Source organism: Thalassophryne amazonica, chromosome 1 (genome assembly GCF_902500255.1).
Source record: "Thalassophryne amazonica chromosome 1, fThaAma1.1, whole genome shotgun sequence".
In the NCBI taxonomy this organism is placed as follows: domain Eukaryota; kingdom Metazoa; phylum Chordata; class Actinopteri; order Batrachoidiformes; family Batrachoididae; genus Thalassophryne; species Thalassophryne amazonica.
The window spans coordinates 127233801-127255668 of record NC_047103.1 but is presented as its reverse complement, the minus strand read 5'-3'; the positions used below and the strand labels follow the sequence as shown (position 1 = coordinate 127255668).

The 21868-nt window shown below is 42.9% G+C and overlaps 1 protein-coding gene across 1 annotated transcript in view; it reads right to left on the bottom strand.

The window, feature by feature from the left end:
• The window catches only part of dmd (dystrophin), a 1392820-nt gene that overhangs the window by 1030021 nt on the left and 340931 nt on the right, over positions 1 to 21868 (bottom strand). The window contains exon 6 of the mRNA XM_034174291.1: positions 6581 to 6682. Coding sequence (XP_034030182.1) covers positions 6581 to 6670 — 90 coding nt within the window. The 5' untranslated portion in view covers positions 6671 to 6682. The remainder of the gene's footprint in view (positions 1 to 6580; positions 6683 to 21868) is intronic.

Below are 21868 nucleotides of genomic sequence, written 5' to 3'. Positions count from 1 at the left end.
GGTAGGCAGGCCTCATTTAAGGGGAGGACAGCTGTAGGTTTAAGCCAGGTTTCACATAACCCAATCATATCTGAGTGATGATCAATAATTAGATCATTAATAAAACAATGATTTTGAGGATAGTGATCTTATGTTAATGAGACCAAGACTAAGGACCTCAGTGGGGTTGACAGTTGAATTGTTTGGGTTTACGGGTGGTTCCAGAGTAGCATAAAGTGGGGTAAAAAATTATTTAGTCAGCTCCTGATTGTGCAAGTTCTCCTACTTAGAAAGATGAGAGAGGTCTGTAATTTCATCATAGGTACACTTCAACTATGAGAGACAAAATGAGAAAAATATCAAGGAAATCACATTGTAGGATTGTTAAAGAATTTATTTGTAAATTATGGTGGAAAATAAGTATTTGGTCAATAACAAAAGTTCAACTCAGTACTTTGTAACATAATCTTTGTTGGCAGTGACAGAGGTCAAATGTTTCCTGTAAGTCTTCAGCAGGTTTGCACACACTGTAGCTAGTATTTTGGCCCATTCTTCCATGCAGATCTCCTCTAGAGCAGAGATGTTTTGGGACTGTTGCTGGGCAACACAGACTTTCAACTCCCTCCACAAATTTTCTTTGGGGTTGAGGTCTGGAGACTGGCCAGGCCACTTCAGGACCTTGAAATGCTTTTTACGGAGCCACTCCTTCGTTGCCCGAGTGGTGTGTTTGGGATCATTGTCATGCTGGAAGACCTAGCCACGATGCATCTTTATTGCTTGCACTGATGGAAGGAGGTTTTGGCTTAAAATCTCATGATACATGGCCCCGTTCATTCTTCCCTTTACACGGATCAGTCATCCTGTCCCCTTTGCAGAAAAACAGCCCCAAAGCATGACGTTTCCACCCCCATGATTCACAGTAGGTATCATGTTCTTGGGATGCAACTCAGCATTCTTCTTCCTCCAAACACAGCGAGTTGAGTTTTTACTAAAAAGTTCTATTTTGGTTTCATCGGACCACATGGTATTCTCCCAATCCTCTTCTGGATCATCCATGTGCTCTCTGGCAAAAATCAGATGGGCCTGGACATGTACTGGCTTAAGCAGGGGAACATGCCTGGTGCTGCAGGATTTGAGTCCCTCTCTGCATAGTGTGTAGCCTCTGTTACTTTGGTCCCAGCTCTCTGCAGGTCATTCATCACGTCCCTCCGTGTAATTCTGGGATTATTGCCACCGTTCTCATGATCATTTTGACACCACGGAATGACATCTTGCGTGGAGCCCCAGATCAAAGGAGATTACACTATGTAACACAATTTTTGTTCCTGGCTTCTAAGTGTTATATTTCAACTGCTTATGTCTAAAGTCTATGGAAAAATAACTACATTCAGCACAAACTTTGATTTTATTTTTTTTTAACATTCTAGAAAGTTCTAAAAGTTTCTTGAAATTTCTAGATAATTCTGGAAACTTCTAGAAAATTCTGGACAGTTCTAGCAGTTAAAGAATATTCTAGAAGACTACTCAGTAGTAGTGAAGGCAAATCGAGAATATTCTTGAAAACAGACAAATTTCAAAATATCAATGTCCTGATCACAGAAGCAAAGTTTCTGTGGAATAACAGCTATTTTCTATTTATTTAAGGTATAACAGGTTAGGAAAACACACTGTGTACCCAGGAACAAAACAAAAATAGAAATTTGTTACATAGTGTTATCATTGGTTTTGTATGTCTTCCATTTTCTTACAATTGCTAGCACAGTTGATTTATTCACACCAACCTGCTTGACTATTGTCGATTCACTCTTCCCTGGTGCCTGGTGCAGGTCTACAATTGTCCTCTTGGTGTCCTTCGACAGCTCTTTGGTCTTGGCCATGGTTGAGTTTGGAGTCTGACTCTTTGAGGCTGTGGACAGGTGTCTTTTATACAGATAACGAGTTCCAACAGGTGCCATTAATACAGGTAACAGGTGGAGGACAGAAGAGCTTCTTAAAGAAGAAGTTATAGGTCTGTGAGAGTCAGAAATCTTGCTTGTTTGTAGGTGACCAAATACTTATTTTCCACCATAATTTACAAATAAATTCTTTAAAAATCCTACAACGTGAATTCTGGATTTTTTTTCTCTCATTTTGTCTCTCATAATTGAAGTGTACCTATGATGAAAATTATAGACCTCTCTCATCTTTCTAAGTAGGAGAACTTGCACAATCATGGGCTGACTAAATACTTTTTTACCCCACTGTATATAAGATGCCTAGAAGTAGGTTTAGGTCTGAGACATTCCACGCGCATTGTCGGTAGCAGACACAAAATTTTTGATATTGTTGGAACAAACACTGCGCCATCCTCAATTTCAACCTCATCCAATGTAGTAATGGGTATTAAGTTTGCAAAGCATATCCCTCTATGATTTTTAGGTATTATGTTTGCAAAGCATATCCCGCTATGATTCTTATGGACACATCTACGGAAGCAGGCCACAGTCTCAACTTGTTGAATTTCCCTCCCTGGCAGATAACTGCACTATCATCATAGTGGATTTTTCGCACTAATTTCCCTGGCTACGCAATGGATTTCACTCTCACATTTGTCATAAACCTTGCAGGGTCTCTAATCACCTGCTCCGTGGCCTGCTGTAAATTCCTAAAGTTACCCTCCCTGTAGAGCTCTAGCTATGTTCACAGACAAGATGGTGGCGCCTTCCCCAGTAGGGTGGAGGCTGTCCGGCATCAGCAAGCCAGGGCGGCCCCAGAACGAAGGCCAGTTATCAATAAAGCTAAAGCCTTGCTGTCTACAAAATTGCACCAGCCACCTATTTAATGATGTCAGCCTGCTAAACACTTCATCAGTAGCCCGGGATGGGAGAGAACCAGATTCTATTAATTGATGCCGACAGATCTTTCTGGCAAGGTCACAAGTCCTCTCTATGTCCATTTTTGTGACCTCTGAGTGCTTCATCCTGACATCATTGGTGCCGACGTGAATAACTATGCGACTATATCTCATGTCAAGTTCCTTCGCCTGTCTTCCCTTCTGCAGCATCCGCACCCTAAAGTGGGATGCAATGTTGGGAGCTCTGGCCCCAGGAATACATTTAACATCACCCGGCATCTGTAACCTGACTTTGCGGGTGATATAATCCCTTATCACTAAAGTCCGCCGTTTCGGCCTGGAGACAGGAGTGGAAGTCACTTGTGGGCTCAGAGAATTCACATCAGGCAAATCCAAGGGAGAGAACCAATGCACAGTTCACAGTGGTGAGTGTGATCAGGGTACCACAACCGGGCATCAAGCCCTAAGGGGCTTCCTCCGCCTAGTTACAGTCCAAAAGCCATCCTCCACAGCCGGCGGTTCTAGGCTGATCCTAATGGGCATGCTAGCAGGCCCAACACTAACCTCATCCAGAATGCCTTTAGCATCTAACTCCACTGAGCTAAGAAGCTGCTCTAACTTATGGACACAGCTCTCTAAGAGAGCCACCCTATCTTCCAAAATCACGCAGCATTTGTGGAGGGTGTAAAGTCGTGTACTTTGTGCACTAAGAAATTCAAGAGTATAGCGAAGCAAGCACGAGCTAACCAATAATGAATAAGCTAACAACTCCTAAGGCTCACACAGGATTCACACAGATGTAAATAAATGAAATAAAATCCAAAGCAGTTAAACTGAAAAAGTAGCTGAAGTATTAGACTTGTATGAACAGTAAAAAAAAACAAAAAAAAAAAACAAAACTGCAAACTCATTCGTTTTTAACCATAACTCCAGAACATTCAGTCATAGATTGTCCAAACTATTCCTTTTGAATCATCATGATCAGACAAATAATGTAGTATAGTTTCAACATGACTGAAGTATTTTTATACTTTGACCTCTGTGTAATTCTTTATTGACTCCTGGCTGGCTACAGCTACCACCCTGGGATGGTTATCATACATTTTTGTGTAGGCCATGGTACACTGAGGCTGGAGTCAGTGTGTCGTTTTGTCAAATTAAGTGGTACCGAAATCCTGCTTGGCCCATGGACTATTTTCATTCAACAGAAATACTGTGAAATACAGTGATGAACACAAATGATGATGCCATGTGCAATATTACTTTAATATCAAATTAGTCAAAATGGTATCAACACTCAGTACAAGTAACTGCACTGTGTACAACTTGACAAGTAGAGTGTTTGCTCCTATGAACAATCAGAACCAAATGTTTTATAAAGAATATACTGAAAATACACACCCCACACGACATACTCGGACGCCATTCGTGTTACTTGGGGGGAACACGACACACTGGGATGCCATTTGTTTCACTTGGGGGGGCCACACGACACACTGGGATGCCATTTGTTTCACTCGGGGGGGGCCACACGACACACTGGGATGTCATTCATATCACTCGGGGGGCCACACGACACACTCGGATGCCATTTGTGTCACTCTGGGGGGCACACAACACACTCAGATGCCATTCATGTCACCGGAGGGACAACACGACACCCTCGGACACCATTTGCATTGCTTGTGGAGGAAACCAGGGCACAGTCAGTTGCCATCCGTGTTGCACTCGGCCCCCACTTGGTACATCCTGGGCCCACGCAGGTTTGATCCACGTCGTCAATGCACCACCCAGGCCATTCGGCCAAGGTCTGTGGTGGCTGGCTATTGCGGTATGTTGGGCAGCAGCATTCACATTGTTTCAACTGCTGTTGGGGTGTAGTTTTGACCACTTGGACTGCAGTCAAACTGCGGTGAGACAGCTCCTCGACTGTCCTTGAACTGTTGCCACCTCCAGAACACCTCGAAACTGGTGTCATGTGCACTACATTCGGGTTGGCTGTGCGAATGGGCCCAGCTGTTCTAAGTGCACTGCAACTGCTGTTGGAGGTCTTTGGATTGCACGTCGACTTTGGCTAAGTGTGGGTCGAATGGCCATTTGGGTGCCATGCACTTTTATTCACCCTGTAGTCTGAAGTCTGACTCGATCGGCCAGGATTCGACGTGGCTGAACATTTCGTACAGCCCCTCGACCACAGTCCAAATGGTCCGACTTGTGTATGACTTGCCGAATGAATGTTGAGACTGCAGTCAGATGGCAGTATGACCTCATCTTGACCACCATTCAACTGGGTTTCCAACATGAGTGTGCCACGACTGTGGTGTGCATGTGCTGCGGTCAAATGGCTGTATTGACTGCTGTACGAGGCATTTGGATGTGGCTTGACTTCACATGTGACTTTACATACAAATGTGGTTCGAATCCTCCTTCGTGCCCCATTCTGCCTCATTCGTATTATGCGTGAATGGGCCTTAAAGAATGACTTTGTTAAAAAGAAGTAAAAAATATGATTTTTAAAATGACCCTGTTCTAAACCAAATTACTTGTAGTAAAGTAGTACCATAAGTACTCTTTATATTTATTAATTACTGACTGATTTAAAATGAACTCCAAGAGATAATCAGCTACTTGAAAATGTTCTTGTATTAGTCTCCCGACTTGTCAAAAAAAAAAAAAGCTGTAAAAAGAATTTAGATGTGTTGTATTAAAAGCTAGGTACATTTGTAATGTCAACTGTTGCACTGAGTTTCAAGTTTGGTGCCTGTATTTTCTACAGGGTAAGAATGTGGTGACCTGGGCAGATTGAATGAAGACCAAATACGCCCCAATTTTGCAGTTATCAAACATGCTAGGCTCAAGCTAACAAGCTAACAAATGTGTTTTTTTTCAACTGGGCAATGATTTTCAGAACAGTGGGCTTGGGTCCGGGTATTAAAACATATGGCCAGCATATTGGCTAATTAACTGCACCACCATCAATGAAGCTAATATCAACAAGCTTCCTGCTAATTAATGTTAACCCGGTGCTCAAGGTGCTAACATAAATTAAATAATACTAAAATTTCACTAACCTGAAATACTGCAGTAGTGATGTCTTTAATGGTCCATTTACAATTACATTATCATCTGAGATATTTGTAAAAAAAAATACTCACATAGGATAATCAGCCGTCCAAACCAGGTGTAGATAATAGTGTCGATCAGCTTCTGCCAGCCTGGTCCTGATTCCAGCACCCAGCTGTCACTCAATGTGACCACACCCGAAATTATTCATACCTATTATGGCCTTAAATAACTTAAACTGATGAGCAATTTAACCCTCCCTCCGCCCAGCAAAAAAAAAGGTTGTCATAAAGGAAAAAGTAGGTAGAGTCATCAAAACCATTTTTTGTAGCAGGCTGTAAAAATATTAATGTCTGCTGTAAAATCAGATCATTTAACAAAGGGATCTATGGGGACTATGTCACTTTTGGAATCAGCGGCCAGTTAAAGGATCGACATTTGACTTGTCAACTTTCTCATAATGTATTTATAGAGAGGTGATATTTTAATTCATTCGATATTTAAGTTGTATTGCACAGAGCATACTCAGCAGAGTACCATTTTCTAGTAACAAGGTAGAAGTGTACAAGTCCTGCCATGTTTCTTTTCCAAGAAGATAATGTCAAGTACAGCTTGGTTTTCACTGCCAAATCTGACAAGCAGTTCAATTATTCCTGAATAAATAAAAGGAAAAAACAGCACAGAACTGAGAGCTGAGGAACAGACCTGAGGATAATGGCGCGTGTTCTGACGAACCCAACTCAGCAGAATCTTCTCACTGTTTGTCTGCTGTAGGCCTGCCATCACATCCTTCATCACATCCTTTACCTGCAGACACAAAAACACAGGATAAATGTTGTTCACTCACTCTCACTCATCTTCAACTGCTTACTCCAATTAAGGGTCACGGGGGGCTGGAGCCAATTCCAGTAGTCATAGGGCGTGAGGTGGGGTACACCCTGGGCAGGACGCCAGTCTGTCGCAGAGCCACATATAGACAAACAAACACATTCACACCCCCACAATTTAAAGTTCAAATCCACCTAACCTGCATATCTATGGATGTGGGAGGAAGCCGGAGCATCTGGAGGGAACTCACACAAACATGGAGGGAACATGCTACCTCCACACAGAAAGGGCACAGGTGGGAATCGATCCCATGACCTTCTTGCTGTGAGACAACAGTGCTAACCATTAAGCCATTGTGCTGCCTGGGTAAATGGTGTTAAAATTAATAAATACAAACTGCCCCCCCATGGGTCAGAAATGCCGTTTATGTCATTGCATCTCAGAACTTCAGCAATCCATTAAAGTAAGGTGCCCGACATGGTTCATTATCATTCATTGATCTGCTTAACCAAGCCACTCTCCCTTGACGACCAACAGCTCCATGTGTTTGCAGTCACCTGCTTTGAATCCGCAATCAGCACACAGCAAAAAGCTCTTCACCATTCATTCACTGCCAGACCATTAAATGCCTTTGTGCCAAACTCTCCTGCCTGCTAATGTTCTACAACCAAAAATCAGAGAAAACTGGGACAGTATGAAAAATGCATGACAAAAATTGTCTGCCTGGAGGGAAGCCACCTGATCTGTCCCTGACCTGGCTGTTCCTGATGTGGTTTGTCTGCTTGTATTCTGTTTATTGTTTCTCACTGATTGTCTGCTGTTTGTTACTGCCCTCATTCTCTGCTTCCACTCTATCTGCTACATTTTTGGATCTAGACTCCATTTGTGAGCTCATTGGTTCCCTCATTGTCATCATGTTGGCTTTTCTTAGTAGCTTGACCCTCGACCATATCTGTGAATGGCAACACTGGACATTCTAAAATCCTGCAAGTTGCACAAGCTAAGCTTGGTCAGGCCTGGACAGCGGCCAAGTGCCCGTGCTGGAGACCTGTCTGATAAAACCTGATGTGTACACTTCACAGTTCAGCCATACCCGTGTTCTCCCTCCATTCCAAAGTCTACTGCTGTTTCTCTCAGAGTCATCCATCTCAAGATCCAACAAAAACTCTGATAAGCCCTCATTCTGTGATGTCACCATTTGCTTTGGACTCCAAGACACAACACTTTAGAGGGGCATAAACACCTCCTTGACTGTATTAATCCTGACAAATTTGTTTTTGACACCCCATTCCAGAGGTGGTTGAAAATGCATCTCTACAAGCCCTTTGGTGAATACTTTCCATGTCTACATATTTTAATCTAAATAATATTGTTTTTGCAAGCTGTTCAGACTTGTTTTCATGTGAGCAGTTATCACCAAGGCACAATGTCAACTCAGGTCAAGAAAGTGTGTGTGTAAGTGTTCACAGCACTTCACTTTTCCCACATCGTGTTATGTTATAGCCTTATTCCAAAATAGATGAAATTCATTTTTCTCAAAATACACACAACAACCCATAATGACAGTGATTTTTTTTTTAAGATTTCTTCAAATTTATTAAAAATAAAAACAAAAAACTAAGAAGTCACATGTAGTTATGTATTCACAACCTTTGCCAGGAAGCTCAAAACTGAGCTCAGGTGCATCCTGTTTCCACTGACCATCCTTGAGATGTTTATACAACTTAACTGGAGTCCACCTGGGGTAAACTCAGTTGATTGGACATGATTTGGAAAGGCACACACCTGTCTACATATAAGGTCCAACAGTTGACAGTGCATGTCAGAGCACAAACCAAGCAAGTCAAAGGAACTATCTATAGACCTCCAAGACATGACTGTCTCGAGGCACAAATTTGGGGAAGGGTATAGAAACATTTCTGCTGCTTTGAAAGTCCCAATGAGCACAGTGGCTTCCATCATCTGTAAATGGAAGAAGATTGGATGTGGAGGTGTGCCAGGCTTGTGACATCATATTCAAGAAGATTTGAAGCTGTAATTGCTGCCAAAGGTGCATCAACAAAGTACTGAGCAAAGGGTGTGAATACTTATGCACGCATGGAGGAGGTGATGGTGTAGTGGTTGGAAATGTTGGGCTTGAGACCAGAGGATCCTTGGCTGAAATCCCAGCCTGACTGGAAAAACCACAAAGAGCCCTTGGGCAAGGCCCTTAATTCCTTAGTTGCTCCCGGTGTGTAGTGAGCGCCTTGTATGGCAGCACCCTGACATCGGTGTGAATGTGAGGCATCACAGTAAAAGCACTTCGACCATCTCATGCAGATGGAAAAGCCCCATATAAATGGAGTCAATTTACCATTTTTACCACTGATTATTTTGGTGTTTTATTTGTAATAAATTTGCAAAAATTAAAAAGAAAAATCTTTTTCATGTTGTTATCAGAATCAGAATCACCTTTACTGTCATTGTAATTTGCATTGCAATGAGATTTGAGTGCAACTCCAAAAAGGTGCTTTCCGTGGTGCGAGTGAGCACATTTCTGCCACAACGAGAACAGCTGCAAGCAGATGGACGAGATTTTGATGAACCTAAAACATTTAAATCAGGCATTTGCAAATAATTTGGCTTTTTTTAAAAAGATTGGAAACTTGACTAGATGACTGTTCAGCACCTGACTGTCCTGTACAACCCAGTTTGCCTTCCTGTCTGAATACATTCAACCAAAGAAGTTGTTTGATTCAACATAACATTATATTGACTTTGTAAAATATAATCACCTTTGATGTACAACCCAGTACAGTTTGAAGATTTGCTGTCTGAAAACTTTGTATTTTCACCATTTGTGACAAGATAGAAAAAGCTGGCAAGATACATAAAGGTTAAAGGTAAGACATCTTTTACTTCCTAAAAACACAATTAAGGGAAACCAATAATTTAATAGCGTTATCTATTCTATTTATCTATTACAGAATTCAGCTTTAATCATTACTGCTCGATATAATCTATAGATCTATTACAGAATTCATCTTTAATAATTATTGCTAGAAATCTTAGACAAAAAGAACTTTCACTTTAATTCTTTATGGTTACTGGACTAATGCTTTAATCTGTTCTCTTTATCTATTTATCTGTTACAGAATTCTGCTTTAATCATTATTGCTAGAAATCTTAGACAAAAAGAACTTTCACTTTAATTCTTTATGGTTACTGCGCAACCAATAATTTAATTCTTTAATCTATGCTCTTTGTCTATTTATCTTTAATGGTTACTGGGCAACCTGACACTCTGGTTGACCAGGTCAAGCTGCCCTTTGGTCACACTGTTCATGACATATGTGAGTTGGTCGCCAAAATCTTTCCAAACCTCCACCATAACTACCAGAACCACAACTAGCTGAGCAAGCGTGCTATCCTTGCTCCCAAGACCTTGGCAGTGGATGACATCAATACTAAGCTTCTGGCCCAGCTTCCAGGACAGGCCTCCAGCTACATGTCAATTGACACAGTGCCCGATCCAGATGAGGTGGTTAACTACCCAGTTGAATTAACAGCCTGGCACCAGCAGGCCTCCCACCACACAGCTTGGTGCTCAAAGTTGGTGTCCCAGTCATGCTTCTGCGGAATCTCTACCCACTCAAGCTCTGCAATGGAACGCGACTCACAAATAAGAAATTGATGCCAAGAGTCCTGGAGGCCACAGTAATGACAGGCAAGGCCAAGGGAGAAGATGTCTTTATACCAAGGATTCCACTTATCCCATCAGACATGCCATTTGAGTTCAGGTGTCTGCAGTTCCCAGTCAAACCCAGCTTTGCAATGCCCATCAACAAAGCTCAGGGACAGTCCCTTAAGGTGGTTGGACTGAATCTGGCAGAGCCTGTGTTCTCCCACGGCCAGTTGTATGTCGGCTGCTCCAGAGTTGGTAACCCAGAACAGCTGTACTTCCACTCGCCAGGTGGCATGACAAGGAACATTATCTATCAAGAGGCTCTTCAAAACTAATGGTCAGAAAACACTAAGTAAATTTCATGAAGAAATATTTCTTCATTCTAATATTTACATTTGCTGTTTAAAGCCATTTTATGTTTGTAAAATTGCAATGTAAAACAGTGAAATACACTACTACCTCAATTTTGATTCATTGATATTTACATTTACTGTTACCTATCTTTTGTGTGTAATTTTGTTATAAATTTGATTGCAAAACAAAGTCTGCATGAAGGACTTCAAATGTGTTTGTCTTTTAACCAAGTATTTCCTGTTGTATGGCTGGGGGGGCCTGGCTGCCTTTTTGTTTCTGTCTTTTGTTTTTCCTTCCAGGTGGCTTGCATTTGGGACTGAGTGGCTGTGTAGCTGAGTTTATCAGGACCTCACCCTGATCACCTGAGGCTGATCACCTGCGGCTCGTCAGGACTCACAGCTGTGGTGCATCTACATGGATTGGAACATGGTGGCATTTAAGACTGGAGTACACAGTGTGTATTTGCCAGAGACTCGACCTTGTGACCAGACGGGTGAGATCGTCGTCTCAAGAGCCATCTCATCATCAGTGGATGCAGAGAACGTCCAGGTTTGATGCATGGTCTGTGAAAGAGGAGGGGGTGAGGTCTCACGCTCATCAGCACACTTCCTGAGGTACGTTAGATTTTGTGACTAACATTTATACAGTCAGTAAATGTGGTGTCCCTCACACCTTATTATATTGAGCTGTATGTTGGTCGTTTAAATCAGCTTCCACTGCAGTGGAGTTTTGTGAACAGGGTGTTCTATGCCTGCAGGGTGGGAAGCTGATTTGCAATTAAGCCAGGAAGTGTTTGCTGTTTGTACACCTTTGAGTGGTCTCTCTGTGTGTTGAGTGTGGACTCCCATAATGATTTCTTCTTTCACAGACTCGGTTTGTCGCGGCCACCTGGGGGGGGTGTCGGCGGGGTCCTTGGGTCCGAACCGGTTCTGGCTCCGGACCGTTAGCGCTGCTGGGAGCGCACCGCAATCCACCACGCCAGACCGTGCACTTCTATATTTTTCACAGCACTGTTATGTTCATTAAACTCTGTTATCCTTTGTACCGTGCTCTGCTTATTTTATACTGGGTCCTTCAAACGCTGGTCGGTTCTCCGGGCTGCGTCCGACACATAACAGTAGTCTCTGGCCAAACATCACGGACCCAGCAGTAGCAGAGACGGTAACGCGCCGGGAAGGCGGCAGCAGACGTTCAGAAGTTATCCGGATCAGTTGCAGGTGCTCTCCGCCCGGATGATGCGCGTTGGAGAACCCATTACTGAATACTGATTTGAGCGCTCATGCAGCCGTGTTCCTGTGTGTGCCTTATCCGAGGGTCGTGGTGGAGTGTGACTGGCGACGGCTTTGCGTCACGCTCCGACCGGATAAGAGGTTTAAACGGGAGCTGCAAGAGTGTGTCTGTAATGGGTGCACGCGCACGGCGGAGCTCTGTGGCATGGGTCGCTGTGCTTCCCGTGTGACAGTTGTAGCCCCGTTTCCCCGGATGAAGATAACTACTGCGTCTGTTGTGTCAGCTCCAGTGTTATTTAGTTAAATCACATTTTTGGTTGTGTGTTACACAGAGCTGCACACAGAAAGGCAGCATGAGTTTGTTTTCTCAGTTACCAAAGGGGGTTTTTCATTTTTAGCACTTTGGCTTCCTCTTTTGGTGACTGAGTCACATTACCGTCAAGCTCTTAAATTGGAACAGGTGTGTTCCATTTGTTTGAGCTTGACGGTATACATCACTTATTAGTTTTGTGTGTGTTCATTTTGTGTGGGTGTTTTTTGAGTTGGTTTTTGTGTGGGGTTTTTATTTGTACACTATTTAGTGTCTGGGGTCGTGACCCTGCAGTTCTGTCTGGAAAAAAAAAAGGACCCAAGCAACTTTATGTTAGTCTTAGTCTTTCTTTTTATTTCTTTCAGTTTCACCTCCCAGGGTTTGATGGGACGGTCCCCTGGGGGGTCATGGGGGGGTAATTAGGTTGTTTTTTCTTTTTTTTTGTTTTGTTTTTTGTTATGCCCTCTCTTCTCCTCTGACTCCAGCCGGGTGAGACGTAGTGTCGGCGTTGCTGGAGTGGTGCAGTTTGGTTATGCTGGGCGTTTCCCAGGTAACCTCTGCACCTGGGGGGGGGGGGTGTTTTTGTTTGTTGTTTCCCTGTTCCACCTCCGGCTTCAGCACGCCTTTGAGCCGTCTGCCATCGGCGTGGCTGAGGTTTGGGGCAGTGGGATATACCCGTGGCTGGTTTAGAAGTCGGAGGAGTGGCGCTGTTTTGTGCCGTCTGCCATAACCGCTGTTCCACTCCTCCCGGTTGGCTTCTGGGGTATAGTCACGGTTGGTGACACTGGACGTGCTTCCAGTTTCCACTGCGCCAAGGGGGTGGGGTTGTTTTGTTTGTATGTTTTTTTTTCTCCTTTTGTTTTTCCCCCCAGTTTCCGCCCTCAGGGTTTGACTGTGGTGTCCTCTGGGGGGGAAAGGGCTGTGGGTCCATCTAGCCATAGACGGCCAGGGCTGGGTCCGTTGGTCATGAGGGGAGGCGTCTCCTGGGGTTGATGGAATGGTCCTCTGGGAGGCGCTGGGAGTCCCCGTGGGTGACATTGGATCCCAGAGGGACCTCGGCTGTGGTTATTACTCCTGGAGCTGGCGGGATGTCCTCTGGGGGGTGTTGGTCCCTACATGTCGTTGGGGGGGGGGTGTTAGCAGTTTTATTTGCAAGCTTAAGTTTGGGTTTTTCTTTTCTCCCCTTCCCGGGGTTTGATGGAACGGTCCTCTGGGGGTGTGTGTGTGTGTGTGTGTGTGTGTGTGTGTGTGTGTGTGTGTGTGTGTGTGTGTGTGTGTGTGTTAGTGTTTTTATTTGTTAGCTTAAGTTTGGGTTGTTTTTCTTTTCTCCCCTTCCTGGGGTTTGATGGAACAGGCCTCTGGGGAGGGGGGGGTGTTTTGGTTGTTTGTGTTTGTCTTTTTTGTTTTATGACTAACCAGACTGTGAACATGGTTGGACAAAGGCTGACCGCACAGGTTTAAGAACTCCTGGCCACACCTGTGCTAAGTGACTGACAGAAACAAAGGCAAAGATGCAGCCAGCGGAGAAGACATCAACCGTTCTGTTAGATGAAGATTCTGTTGGAAGATGAATGCGGATACGGTTTCCAGCCATGGTCCCTGGAGGGGGTTGTTTCTCCTGGGCCACGTTTGTGTGGTCGCCGGGAGGCTTCCCGTGAGGGTGGGGTACTGTTGTATGGCTGGGGGGGCCTGGCTGCCTTTTTGTTTCTGTCTTTTGTTTTTCCTTCCAGGTGGCTTGCATTTGGGACTGAGTGGCTGTGTAGCTGAGTTTATCAGGACCTCACCCTGATCACCTGAGGCTGATCACCTGCGGCTCGTCAGGACTCACAGCTGTGGTGCATCTACATGGATTGGAACATGGTGGCATTTAAGACTGGAGTACACAGTGTGTATTTGCCAGAGACTCGACCTTGTGACCAGACGGGTGAGATCGTCGTCTCAAGTGCCATCTCATCATCAGTGGATGCAGAGAACGTCCAGGTTTGATGCATGGTCTGTGAAAGAGGAGGGGGTGAGGTCTCACGCTCGTCAGCACACTTCCTGAGGTACGTTAGATTTTGTGACTAACATTTATACAGTCAGTAAATGTGGTGTCCCTCACACCTTATTATATTGAGCTGTATGTTGGTCGTTTAAATCAGCTTCCACTGCAGTGGAGTTTTGTGAACAGGGTGTTCTATGCCTGCAGGGTGGGAAGCTGATTTGCAATTAAGCCAGGAAGTGTTTGCTGTTTGTACACCTTTGAGTGGTCTCTCTGTGTGTTGAGTGTGGACTCCCATAATGATTTCTTCTTTCACAGACTCGGTTTGTCGCGGCCACCTGGGGGGGGTGTCGGCGGGGTCCTTGGGTCCGAACCGGTTCTGGCTCCGGACCGTTAGCGCTGCTGGGAGCGCACCGCAATCCACCACGCCAGACCGCGCACTTTTATATTTTTCACAGCACTGTTATGTTCATTAAACTCTGTTATCCTTTGTACCGTGCTCTGCTTATTTTATACTGGGTCCTTCAAACGCTGGTCGGTTCTCCGGGCTGCGTCCGACACATAACAATTTCCACTTAGTTTGGGGAGTCCACCTCTTATAGTTCTGCTGGACAAACTTTAGCCCATTAAATATTATATTTGTAAGACATCAGCATTACAAAAACAAATGTTGGGCAATTGTTTTTATTAAAATGACTGGCATTTGGCCTATGTCTAAAACAGGTTAACACGGGGCAGCACAGGGTACCCCAGCTAGTATTACAATTTTTCTCAATTTATAAGACACTAAATTCCATTGACTACACGCATTCTCCAACTGACTGCACACATTTCTCAAAAAACAGAACTCTGTCTTCAAAATATTGGACACGTCATGGCTTACACACTGCTCCCAAAACTGTTGCACACTGTTAGAAAAAGACTGCACACATTTTTTGCTCATTTGAACAAAAATTTTAGTCATAACACACATTTTTCAAAAAGTGGACACTTGGAGGCAGAATGTGAACACTATTCCAGCACAGCTGTCATAATTTTGGAGTCACTCACCTTCATGCAGTCCTGGGCCCATACAACACCCAGCGTTTGTTCACTTTCTTAGATAGACTTTGTGAGGCCCTGATGGGACAGGTGCAACTGGGTGTTTTGCAAAGAGAGACTGTTTTTGTTGTTGTCTGGGACAATGTAAGCTTTCATAGAGGGCTACTGATTAGAGAATGGTTCAATATGAACCCTCAGTTTATTGCTGTTTTTCCGCTGCCATAATTAAGACACAACAGGTCAAAGCTAAAAGCACTGTTGCTAATGAACAGCAGAGCATAAAACCTGTTGGGAATCAGCATTGTCTTCAAAATGGATGTCAGAGGAGCAAGAGGTGGACGAGGAAGACGTAGCCGTGGACGGCCCAGATGACCCAGACCGGAGCTGGAACCAGAACCTGGACCGGCCCATGGACCTGTTCCAGATCCAGTACCTGCTATCCAGCCTCTTCCAGAACCAGAACATGCCCTTCAGCCTCCTCCAAAACCAGAACCAGAACCCGCTCCTCAGCCTCTTCTAGAACTTGTCCGTACACCTAATCCTAGCCTGCGACCCAGACAAAGACCAAGACCAAGGCTTCAACAGAGACAAAGACCCATGCAAAGAAGGAGAATTTCAGATGAGATTCGAGAAACTGTGATCAATAATGTGTTGATTCATGGAATGACCCTGAAAGAAGCAGGACAAAGAGTCACACCCAACCTCTGCAGATATACTGTTGGATCAATTATCCGATGATTTAAAGAGGATGACAGGTATGTGCAACTCTTCTATACACATTCTTTACACAAAGTGTATATTATATATTTAGACTTTTTTTTTTTTCCTTGGTAGAATTGCAAGACTGCGTGTTGCAGCAGGACGAGCACCTTTATTCAGCTAACACCAAGAGGCCTTAATAGACCAAATGGTGGCACAAAATAACGCAATCAAACTTTGGGAAATTCAGCAACAGATGATTCAAGATAATAACCATTTCAGGGGCATCTCTCCATAAAATAAATAATAAATAAATCTCTCCATAATTGCATGAAGCAAGTTTACAGAGTTCCCTTCGAAAGAAACACCCTCACAGTAAAAGAACAGCGATTCCAATATGTACAAGTGAGTATATAAAATTATGCTTTCATATCATATGAATCATATCATATCATGCTCTTATGCCAATTCTATAAATATAGGACTGTGAAATGTTCTAAAAAGGCTGTATACAAATTCAAATGCACAGTTCAGATTCACCAGTGCTATTGCATTACAGGAGGTGAACATGACTGACCCATTTGTCTTGTGTATGCTTATTCCAGAGGGTTTTTCAGTTGGACTCTGATGATAGGCCACATGAATACATCTATGTGGATGAGGCTGGCTTCAACCTGGCCCAGAGGGGGAGGAGGGGAAGAAACATCATTGGACAGCAGGCTATAGTCAACATCCCAGGTCAGCGTGGGGGCAATGTACCCCTCTACATGGCAATAAGCAATTTTGGAGTCACTCACCATTATGCAGTCCTGGGCCCATACAACACCCAGCGTTTGTTCACTTTCTTAGATGGACTTCATGAGGCCCTGATGGGACAGGTGCAACTGGGTGTTTTTCAAAGAGACACTGTTTTTGTTGTTGTCTGGGACAATGTAAGCTTTCATAGAGGGCTACTGATTAGAGAATGGGTCAATATGAACCCTCAGTTTATTGTTGTTTTTCTGCTGTCATATTCTCCCTTCCTTAATCCTATGGAGGAATTCTTTTCGGCGTGGAGGTGGAAAGTATATGAGCGGCAGCCATATACTCATGACAGTCTTTTGCAGTCAATGGACTTGGCGTGTGATGATGTGTCTGTTGATGCATGCCAGGACTGATTCAGACACACAAGGTCTTTCTTTCCATGTTGTCTGGCCAGAGAAAGTATAGCTTGTGATGTTGATGAGGTCCTCTGGCCTAATCAAGCTGACAGAATTGATGCAGATGTGGTGTAAATACTGTAATGTTATACAGTATACTGTACTGTGAACAATACTGTGCTATAAGATTATTTCTAATTTTGTAATGTACAGTCAGGGACTGTGATGGTCCCCTCTGACTCAACTGTGAGTTGCATTTGTGTTCTAGTCATCATTTTTGGAGACTACATCATTTTTTACACTTAATGTGGAAACACCGTGAGGGAACAGTGTTTTGCATTTTGCAGTGCAGTGTGCTAATTTTGATCATTGTGTGCACATTTTGACTGGAGTTTCTAATTTTGACAATAAAGTGCGCTTATGACACAAGTGTGCTGTGCTTTGTGAATTGTGTCCTCTTTTGGGGAAACAGTGTGTAATATTTTGGGAAATGTGTGTTATTTTTCAGGAACAGTGTTTTATTAATTGAGAAAAATGGTAAAATAGAATAAAAAGGATAAGATGCAACAGACTAAAATTATTGAGGCCTGTGATAGGCCTCTCTAAACAGTTATGTCTCAAAGCTTTTTAAAAAGCTTCCACAGTCTGTGGAGCCCTCAGCTGATCAGCGAGGGAGTTCCAAATATATAGGGGCAGCTGAACATAACGCCCTGTCTCCCATGGTGTGAAGCTTGGTGCGAGAGAGACAGATAAGATTAGCATTGTCTGAACGGAGGGAACAGGAAGATGTGTGGGGAGTGAGGAGGTCTTTGAGGTATGTGGGGGCATTGCCATGGATGCATTGGTGGGTGATGAGAGCAATCTTAAAATGGTTTCTGTAGATGATGGGGAGCCCATGAAAGTTATGGAGTATAGGTGTAATGTGTTCCTGTTTACAAACTCTCATCAGAATTCTAGCTGCACTGTTTTGAATGTATTGGAGCCTTTGAAGGCTTTTTCCAGAGATCTCAAAGAACAGGGAGTTACAGTAGTCAAGCCTAGAGGAGACAAAGGCATGGGAGATTTTTTCAGCATCAATGATGACATCATGCTGCAGTGAGGGTAGTGTCAAGTTGCTGAAATGGTTCAGTTTTTGCTGCCCAAATATTCATGAGTGGAACTGGAAAGAAGTGAAGTCTGAGTCACCTGAAGAACTACTTGAGGAACAGTGGTAGGCACAGACAAACCAGTGACCTGGTGTCATTCCTGGCAATTACCCCTCAGAGAACAAGGCCCCTGGACAGGAACCAAATCATTGATGCTTTTGCTCTTAAGCACAACAACAGGCACATTGTACTGTTATGAAGACATCAATGGTAGGTGAAAGATTTTCTCCTCTGCCTGCCGTTGGCATTTTTTCCCTGAGGCTATAGGCTACATGTGCAGGTCTGTGAATATTTGTATTGAACAATAGCCTAGGTTTGTGTGTAAATTTGGTCACTCTGTATGTCATTAGTGACTATCGCAGATCAGAATGTGGCTATGTGTACGCACACCCGTGAATGTGGCAGAGGTGTAGCAGAGAGCTGTCGTGACACATAAGCCCATACCACCCTCATAGAAATGCCAAGCTCCCCCATAGGACCTGCAGGGGGAAAAAAATAAAATAAAATTCTGGAGCTGCCACTGAACTGATGGAATTCCACTTTGAGACTGAATCAATCGTGCAAAGCCAATGACAATATCAATGTAATTTTGAACTTAGAAACACTCCAGACAGAAAGACAATATGGACGATTGAAAAGAAGTTTCAAACTGATATTTGAAACTTTGCAGTCGGGTTGAATGAAAGTCTGAAAATTCCCTGAGATATGCGTCAAGATGACATATCAGTATTCAAAAGTGTATAGATTTTCTGTGGCTTTAGATAGATAGATAGAAAGATAGATAGATACGAGGGGAGGATAAAAGCAAAATGACTACATATATTGCAATGGTTCATTCTCAGGAACCATAATACATACCTTTTGCAACCCCACATCTGAAAGCTGATCTTTTACTGTGTGTATCAGGGTTGAAACTTTGCCAGGGTGCTACATACAGCCCAATCAATGTTAGATGCAAGCTATATACATTGACTGATTTTATGCCCAAAACTGTGCCGTTTTGTAACCAATACATACATTGATACATTTGTACAGAGGGGATGATTATAGCAAAAAAATCCATATTGTCATGCTTAATACTCAGGAACCATAATAAATACATCCTTTTGCAACCCTTCATATGAAAAATAATCTTTTACTGTGTAGCAGGGTGGAAACTTTGCCAGGGTATGATATATAAAAGTATATAATATAAAGTGAAGATGTAAAACAATGTTCATCTACACAAAATGAATTAACTGTTTGCTCATATTATGTACAGTGTGCAAGGCTTTGAAGCTTAGAAGCTTACAAGAGTGCAAGATTTCAAATTTGTTATTCAGAACACAAAGTCAGAAATTGGTTGTTGCAAATGAGGAACTCACCTGCAAAATGGACCAGAAGAAAAAAACAAAACAAAACAAAAAACAGAAAAAGCCCACTGAAATATTTCAGAAACCAGCACACATACACATTTAAGGCTGATTTAGAAATCCATGCTCATATGTCGCGGGGAGATGTACCATTACCACAAAGAGACATTTTAAAAATATCTGCTGTTTCCCAGCAAAAATGTTGAAGTGGGTTGTCAGTGGATATTTTGCATATCCACACACAAACCTGCACACAGAAACAGTCAGAGGACACTGGAGCAGCTGTACATCCACAGCAGGCTGTGTGCCAGTGTGGTTGCAGCACCACAACACAGCACATGGTGGATTTTTGGCAGTTGTGAATGACAGTTTTGGAGCAGTTGTTCCAGGCTCAGGAGAAAGAGAGAGAGAGAGAGAGAGAGAGAGAGATGCATTACTTTTCCCTGCCCACCATATCTTACCCTCACCTTTCCAGCAGCCACAAATGCGCTTTCTTAAATGTTTTACCTCTCAACTATCTTCTGCTTACCTCTGCACTGGGATCAGCCCACACACACATTGCTGACATAATGCATTCTCAACCCTCTAACCCTAAAGTCCTCCACGTACCTTCATGTATTGTTGAATTCAATGGGAGACCAGAAATCAGTAACTTCAGGGGAGGCTGTTTGTACCACAGCAAAGTTCTGGTTGATGGGAATTTTAATAATTTACAGGTAAAGATATCCCAATGCATTCCACCATTGTGGTTTTGGCAGCAATTCCCAAGAGAAATGCTTTACCAGCCCAGGATCAGAAATTTAACAAACAATGAAGGGCTTCAGAGTGACTATACATACACTGCATGTGCCCATAATACAGCATTGTAACAGCATGGCAGTTATTTCTAGATATAGGAGGGGAAGTATTACCAATAATACCAATAAGAAAGACATTATTAATCTAGCCCTACTGTTTGCACATATCCAGAAAATGTGTTTTTAGAATACAGTGATGCCATTTCATCATGTTTTAGCATTGTTATCATAGCAGAATTTAAAACACACAATAACTAATTAGCCAATTGATATAAGCTTTGGATTGCCTACTAGTGTAGGCTTATTTGTCATAAAAAAAGCGTACTTTCTTTTTTTAGTAAAAGCAAAAACTCACCTGATTCTGTTATAATATGATTTAAACATAAAAAATAGGATGCCATTTTTGTTTGCAATAAAATGTAAATTCATTATTTGTCAGTGGGAAAACCTGCAAAATCAAAAGTGTATCAAATACTTATTTGTCTCACTGTATATTAACCAACATGGCAGAGTATTCATCAAACAAGAAGTCAAAAACTGTGGATTTTGGAGTTTGCATTATTTGTCAGCTGAGCAGTCAACAAACAGATTATAGTTAGTTTCTATTTTCAGATAAGTAGACTACCCAAGGCATTTTCTGTTAAAAGCAGGCAGGTTGATTCTTATGTATTTTGACCTACTGAGTTCAAAAATTGCTGTTGGCATCTTTACTCCTTCACCTTCTAATTTGCATAAAACAAAATAGCCACCCATTTCTTCAAATTTCCCACAGGTTTACTTGTATTTCCATTAGAAACAGAAATAAAAATTCTCTTCTTATGTATTTTGACCTGCAGAATTCAAATATTGTTGTAAGCATGATGTATCTCTATTCCTTCACTGCCTAATTTGTATAAAACAAAAAGGCCATCCAGTTTTCACATTTTCCCAAAGTTTGCTTGTTTTTTGCTCAAGAAAGGCAATGAAAACTGTTATCTTTGTGTTATTTGAACTGCTAAGTTCAAAGTTTCTTTAGTAGAGAAGCTTGAATCTTTGAAGGGACTGGGTTGCTTGATGCGAGGACGTTTTGCTTCAAATCGCAGAAGCTTCCTCAGATAAAATTCTTGTTCTGGTAGTCAGACTTCTGTCTGACCCTTGTCGAGAAGAACAAACAGAAGCCACAAAAGCTGGAGTTTTAAACCTAACCAGATGCCTCCTACCAAGAGTGATTAAACAGTTGGTTTAATTAGCACCTATGGTGCTCTAGCTAGTACCCTCTTAATGACGGGGTAGCTGTCCCTCCTAACAATGGGACTGATGCCTCTCCTGATGGTGTGAATGACTCATTACCATGAACAAAAGACTGAAACTTTGATCTGAGTATCCCATTGTAAACAGGGGACAAAGCGTGTCTCAGACCCCCTCCCCGGTTAAGGCTGTGTTTCAACTGTTTCACATAGAAGGCCTCCTTCACC